At 34.7% G+C, this 7452-nt stretch overlaps 1 protein-coding gene across 1 annotated transcript; it reads right to left on the reverse strand.

Moving 5' to 3' along the window:
• Nucleotides 1-641: 641 nt before the first annotated feature.
• LOC132642366 (F-box protein PP2-B11-like) lies at nucleotides 642-1968 on the reverse strand. Its single transcript, XM_060359594.1, has 2 exons — nucleotides 1866-1968; nucleotides 642-1285 (listed from the first exon to the last, which is right to left on the reverse strand). Exons 1-2 carry the CDS (start codon nucleotides 1913-1915, stop codon nucleotides 880-882), a joined length of 456 nt encoding a protein of 151 aa, XP_060215577.1. The 5' UTR covers nucleotides 1916-1968; the 3' UTR covers nucleotides 642-879.
• Nucleotides 1969-7452: the final 5484 nt, after the last annotated feature.

Consider the following 7452-nt stretch of genomic DNA (forward strand, 5'->3'; position numbering starts at 1 on the left):
TGGGAGTTTATTACCTCCTTTTCAATTTATTTGTCTTACTTTTCTTTTTTGTTCATTTTAAAAAGAATGTCTTTTTCCTTTTTTTGCAGCTCTTTAATTATTATTTTCCACATGACATGTTTATGACCACAAGATTAAAGAGCACTTTGGTACATTCAACATGTTTAAGTCCACAAGATTCAACAGTCTTATTTACTTTTTTAAACTCTGTGCCAAGTCAATACCAGACAAACAAATAGAAACGGAAGGAGGAGATCTTCTGTTGTGAAAGGTAGTTTAGTTTGGATATCCAAAAACAACCAAGAATCATTTTTTATCACAATAATTTAGATATTCATGGAACTTATTCTTTGCATTTAACAACCCTTTACTAACATCATATGATGCTTAGGTATTTTCTATCACTTTTATCATAATTTATGTTCACCAGTTTTTAAGCTTTTCCACATAAAAGCTTACGTGCTCACAATTTAATTCCTTATTTTTTCTACGTGCAACAACTAGACAGAATTCACCTCCCTTCTTGTGTTGTATAGATGCATAAAACAACCATTGTTCTTTAAATTCCTTTAAGTTTTCCTGTTTTATTTATATGTTTTAGTAATTTATTGATCGAATCAAAACAAAACACCATCTACTAGTAGAAATCACAGAACCTCTGATTTTGACTTAGAAATGAGTTACAAAAGATCAACCAAACGTACAACAAGCTGCTCACTCTCTTAGCAAGCATAGAGAGAGTACAACTGATAAAACATGAAATCAATAGAAAAAGAGAAACACCACAACATGCATGCAGAATAGAAATAAAGGCCCCACTGGCTGTAGATGTATCCATGCCAGTAATTAGGTTTATAATATCAAACTGATCCCCAATATTTAATTTGGACGAATGTCAATGCCCTTAACGATGAGACCAGATTTCCATTTATCGTTGCTGGTTTCCATCAACGTCATTTCAACTTCACCATCTTCACCTAAGTTGTTGAAAAATTCACCAAGCTTTATTTCCATCCACTCATCGGCTCGAAGGTGTGGGAATATGCCATGTTCTCCGTGTTCCTTTGACTTTGTGATGAAAACAGTGTAACCCTCACCATCAGTGCCCTTTGCCTTTTCCTTAACAAATCTCACTGATGCAATGGCTCGTTCAAGGTTTTGTTGTTGATCATTCAACTTGAACACTAGATATGCCCCAAAACTAGTCTTTCGAGTAAGTCGTTTTGAGTCTATCTTTCCAACGATATTAAGAAAACAAACGCGATGAAGCTCAGCCACGTCACATCTGTGCATGCAAGAAATATTTAAGTGAGCCATATATAGATGCATTAGCCATAGACGGGATTGAAGAGTTGGGGATGGATGGAAACCAACAATTGGAAATGACATGGGAGAGTAATGGAAAATGACTTCCCTCCTCTTGTAAGGGAAGTATTTTCCAAAAAAAAAAAATTAGAGGAAAATGTACTCCTAAAGAAAATATATAAACATTATATTTGTCCCAATTAAACACGGTAAAATCAGAAAACATTTTTTATTGAAGGGTTTGAGGTGGGTGAAACCATCAAAATATATTTTCCTCCATACCAACACATTATAATTAAAGATACCAAACTTATGATGTCACTATGTGTATAACGGATTATGAGCCCATTTGATTTAAAAGTTCACTGATGGTGTTTACCCAAAAAAAAAAAAAAAACTTGTGAAATCCTATCTATTTCATCTCTCAAGCCTCGAAGAAACCCTCTACACTTCTGATTCCATACTCTATATAAGTCAAAAAATTCTTTTAAACTGGTCTGATAAGCTTTTAATCATATATATCAAACACCTTTTAAGAGTACAAAAAGAGAGAGATATACCCAGATTCTGGAAGATAATTCCATGTCCAATAATGTTCAGGAGTGTCCATCCATGTAATTGAAAGCTTTGTTGCGTCGATCCACTCACTCTGATTAATGACATTATATATAGATCAAGAAGCATATTAGGTAGTAGTTTATTTTACTCAATGAAACTGTAATCAAAGAACTCTTAACTGACTTATTTGTCAGATCACTAGTAGCTTGTTTGGTCAAGTATACAAAATCTGCTTATTTTAAAAAGTAAATTTTGTCAAAAGTGCTTTTCGAAAAAATACTATTGAGAAAAAATAAGTTTGTGTTTGGAAATCAATTTGAAAAATACTTTTGCAATATTAGAGCATCAACTTGTCTTTGGCCAAGCTAAGGTCCCAAAGGTGCTTTTGAAGAAAAGCTACCTTGTTTAGCTTCTGAAAAATATTTTTTGTTACTACTCAAAATCACTTATTTTTTGCTGAAATCATAGTCAAAACACCTAAATTATCTTTAAAAAAGCACCTTTTAAAGAAAATAAACACTTTTGACTCTTGTTCAAACAGGCTACTCCATTCGATGCAAACGTTGAAGAATTTATTCATATTCCTCAATACGTTCGAGACAATTTTCAAGAATCAAATAAAATTCCGAAAATGAAAGTAATCACAAGACCTTGTTGTAGTAAGAATTACTAATATAAATGAAAAGAATAACTTACCATCTTTCTTTTATTGCTCTGATATGATGCTGATCTATATATATCAAGTTATCAACTTTTGCTTCAATATATATAGGGGAAGGGTTAGTCATGACGCAAACTCAAGTGACGCATGCAAGCACATGCAGCTCTAACTTGGGAGTTATTTTTTATTATTTGTAATCACTATGCAGGAAGTATTATATTCCATCCAGAAATTATCAAAATTAATGCTGGAAAAGTCTTCGCGACGTGATCAACATATTATAAAGGTCGTGCATACGAGAGGTAAAAGTTTTTGAGAAAAAGGCGCAAAAAACAAAGACTTGAGCGTCCGTGACCAGAAAGTTTCACATGCAATAATGTGCTTATGATTGGAAGAAAGTTTGTCTTACTTGATTTGTTCTGAAACATATACTCTCTTTCTTACTTGATTTGTTCTGAAACATATACTCTCACTAAATGAATAAATAGGAACTTTACAGAAATATACCAAAAAAAGTACAACTACTACAACATAACGAGTATAATCCCATAAGTGGTGTCTGTGGAGTGTAGAGTGCACGCAGACGTTACTTCTACCTTGGGAGGTAGAGATATTGTTTCTGAAAGAAAAATAAAGCATATATATTTATTGCCGCTTAGCTTTAGACTACCACTCACTATTTTTTAACAAAAAATTACCATCGGTATACAATATGCAAAAGACCCGAGAAAAAGCAATCTTCAGCGAAGTAATCTCCATTCTCTTTTGCTCTATTCATCCTCCTTCTTATGATCTTCTCTGCCAAACTTCATTAACTGAACCTCTTTCATAAATACCTTCTAACTTTTGGAGAACATTTGAAGAAAGTTTTGTAGAACCGCCATTAAAAATTCATTTGAAACTTCAATTTAAAATATGAAAATATTTAGTAGTTATCTTTTGAAGGGTGAGGTTAAAAGTCATTAATTGGGAACACGTTATAGGAAGCTATATACAAAATTTGAATGGGCTGGTATTTTATTTTTTCCCTTTAGCAATCAAACTTATGCCTGGTAGGCATAAGTTCTTAAGTCATGCGGCCATAAATTATGAGTTATTATGATGCGAAAATATTATCTTATGCCCGCGAAACGGTTATTTGTCTTGAGGGAAAAAAATTAAAGACCATTACAAAATAGGGCCAAAAGTGCAAATGACCCTTTGGTGTGTACCTGAGTTGGAACAACTTGGCCCAACTTGTAATAAGCCCAAAACAAAGAGAAAAAGATGCTATTCATCCTGCTAGTTCTCTAAAAAGAACAACTCTAATTAAATTAGAGTGCTTAGTTATTTCTAGATAGAAAAGAGGTGCGGGAAGGTGAGCCATGGAAGTTGGAGCAACGGTAAAGTTGTTTTTGTATAATTTATAGGTTTTGAGTTAAAGTCACTGATGATTGCATCAGAGTAGGTCGCTTATGTCACACCCCGTTGGGATGCAGCCCTTTTTATTTCATCACTGATGATTGCGTCAGGGTAGGTCTATCGCTTACAGACTCATCTCTCGAACCAATAGCATATTTGTATCTACGTTTTATAATGTCGTGCCATATTACCTTACGCATTTGCTGTTGCTTCATCGATCGATGGAAGTTCACCACATGAAACTACTGAAATTTCTAGTGTTTTACCAGGATCTGTTGTTAACTTAGAGCATTGGCCTTTTTGTAGATGGGATCTCATAAGTGGCATATGGCTGTGAAGAAGAGGAAGGGAGCGAGGGGAGACATTTCGTATTTTGTTCTCATGTAAGGTAATTCTCTTTTGGTGTCTATCTTGTTTGTTGATTAAAATTCTTCACTGGGAAATATCACAAAGAAGTAGAAATTTACTTGGGTGTAATTGAATTAGAAAGTCAATATAATAATTGCTCTTTACGGTTATCTAGTTGTGGTACGTGGACAATTGTATAACTCTCTGTGATCCTATCTTGAATGGCTAAAGGAGTTATATTTAATTATCGCATATCTGATATATAGTATAGTTAACTAATGAATCTGAAGGTAACAAATATCACCTATAACTTGTTCAACAGTTTTGACAATGGGAATGTATTAGTTTGTACCTTGACCCTTTGACATGCTTGCGATTTGGAATAGAAAGTTCTCTTTCGTATTCATCATGATTGAATTTTGATCACTTGTTGCTTGGTTCATTTTATTTTGTAGGCACGGGATATAAGAAGTACGTCGCATTGCCTAATAACCGGAGGAGGCTCCCCTCCTGTGCTAGATCTGTCCAGTTCCTCCAGTCCTACACTACATGAATTACACACGTCTCTTTAATTTTTTGATGGACCACATTAACCAAATAACATTAACTATGGTTATCAACAGTTCTCTCTCCTCTCTCCTCTCTCCTCTCTCCTCTCTCCTCGTGACTATCATAATATAAAATTATTGAATTTTGAGAGTTCTTCGCAATACAAAAATGCTCAAAGAATCCTTAAGCAAACAATTTCTTGTACTACAGATGCAAAAGCCACGAACCCAGCTTCCATAGTTGAAAGAGTCGTGCAAGTTTGTTTCTTACTTTTCCATGAAATAACACAACCATTAAGTAAGAAAGCATAGCCGGATGTGGATTTTCTATCGTTCTGGTCACCACTCCAATCAACATCTGTATACCCTATCAAGTGTAAATCATTTCCACTATAACATAGTGAATAATCAACAATTCCTTTCAGGTATCGAAAGATCCTCTTCACAGCTTTCCAATGATCTCTTCCAGGATTGGACTGATACTCGCTAACCAGACCTACGACATAACAAATGTCCGGACGAGTACACGTCATAGCGTATATCAAGCTCCAGACAACACTAGAATATGGAATTCGAGACATGTCTTCTTTTTCTTTTTCAGTCTCTGGACACATATCAAGGCTCAAAGTTTCACCTCTTGCTATAGGAGTATCTATGGGTTAGCAACTATTCATTCGAAAGAGTTCCAAAATTTTTCTTTATGTATGATTCTTGAGACAAACTCAAAAATTTCTTGGAATGATCTATTTTGATCTTAACACCCAATATATGGTCTGCTTCTCCCATGTCAAATGACTTTGAAAGTCAAACCTCCAAATTATTTTCGGCTAATAATATATCATCCACGTAAAAAGGAAAAAATTACAAACATTCCATTGGAATTTTTCACATAGATGCAACGGTCTTTATTGATCATGATAAAATCATATGAGATAACCTCATTGTGAAATTCAAATACCATTGCCTTGAAGACTGCTTCAGGCTGTAAATAGATCTTTTCAATTTACAGACGATATGTTCTTGGCCTTTAACAATGAAACCTACAAGTTGTTTTCCTCGTTTAGTTCTCCATTTGAGAAAAAAAAAACTGTTTTTATGTCCATTTGGTGTAATTCAAGATCTAAACGAGCAACAATAGCCAATAGTAAGTGAATTGAGGAAAACTTCACAACTGGTGAAAATGTTTCCTCATAATTTATCCGAGCTTCTTGAGTAAAACTTTTTTCCACCAATCGTGCCTTGCATCTTTCTATTAACCCATCCGCTTTGCATTTAACTTTGAGAACCCATTTGTTCCCAGTAGCTCTACGTTGGGAGGAAGGTCAACCAGATCCCAGACTTTGTTGGTTCTCATGGACTTTAATACTTCTTTCATTGCTTTCATCCACTCATCTTTTCAAGGCTCGCTAAAGCCTCAGTCAAAGAATTAGGCTCATCCAATCCTGTGGCGGATACCAAGAAAACGTAATCTTCAATCCCATAAGATTGATTAGGTATACCTTTTTTTTGGTACTCTTATGTAATTGAAATTCAGATTAATTAAAAAGATTTTCGGGATTGAGAACTCCCACTCCCACTCGGATCAAGCACAATATCTTGATCAATTTGATTATCAAATGTGTCAGAAGACATTAGCTAACTATCTGAATTCAACATTTCATAAAGGGGCTCCCCATTCATTATATCGCCCTACTTTAGAAAATCATTTTCCAGGAACATAACGTCTCGTGATTTCGTTTCAGTAACACTTTCATCCTTTAATCACCATTGAACACATACCCTTTGGAGTGTTCAAAGTTTCTTATAAAGATACATTCTTGCCTTTTGACCCAGTATACCAAACTTGCTAAAATGATCTTTTACACATGTAGCACAACCCAAGTTCGCAGATCATTCAGGTTTAGTTCTGATCAGTCCATAGCTCATAAGAAGTGGAAGTAATTGATTTAGAAGGCACTTTATTTAATATGTAGGCCGCAGTCAATAACGCATCTCCCCAGAAAGAGAAAGGTAAATTTTCTTGCGCCATCATGGACCTTTGTCATGTCCAATAGTGTTCTATTCCTCCTTTCCGCTACACCATTCTATTGAGGTGGGTAAGGAATAGTTAACTGCCTGGTAATTCCTTTTTCATTACATATTTGTCATATTGTCTTGATCGATATTCACGTCTTCTAATTGGTTCTCAACTTCATTCATATATCTTCTAAAGCATTCAAGTGCTTCAGATTTATGAGAAATCAAATAGACATAATCAAAGTGCGTGAAATCATCGACAAACATAATGCAAAAAACACAACAGACCTAGCCTTCACATTATTGAATTACAGACGTCTGAATGGATTAATTGCAATAAGAAGTCAGCTCCTTTAGCCTTCCCAAATGGTTTGTATGTAATCTTTCCGACAAGGTAATGTTCACAAGTTGTCATGTTGATTTTGGAGAAAGAACCTAAATGTCCTTTCTTAGCCAACCAAATCATTCTGTCTTGCCCAATGTGACCCGATCTTGCATGCTATGTAACAAATGCCATGTAATAACAACATCTTTATTACTCGAATAGCATGTCATAATATATTAGTACACATAACAGTCACAAGTGAAAGGATTACAATTTACACTAAGAAACCA

This window comes from Lycium barbarum, chromosome 5 (assembly GCF_019175385.1).
Source record: "Lycium barbarum isolate Lr01 chromosome 5, ASM1917538v2, whole genome shotgun sequence".
Lineage (NCBI taxonomy): Eukaryota > Viridiplantae > Streptophyta > Magnoliopsida > Solanales > Solanaceae > Lycium > Lycium barbarum.

What these genes read in the sequence shown, in the direction of transcription:
- LOC132642366 (XM_060359594.1), bottom strand. Translation starts at nt 1,915, where the DNA reads ATGGACACTCCTGAACATTATTGGACATGGAATTATCTTCCAGAATCT. An exon ending in AATTATCTTCCAGAATCTGG is followed by an intron (nt 1,286 to 1,865) that starts GTATATCTCTCT and finishes TTGCATGCACAG; the next exon opens with ATGTGACGTGGCTGAGCTTC.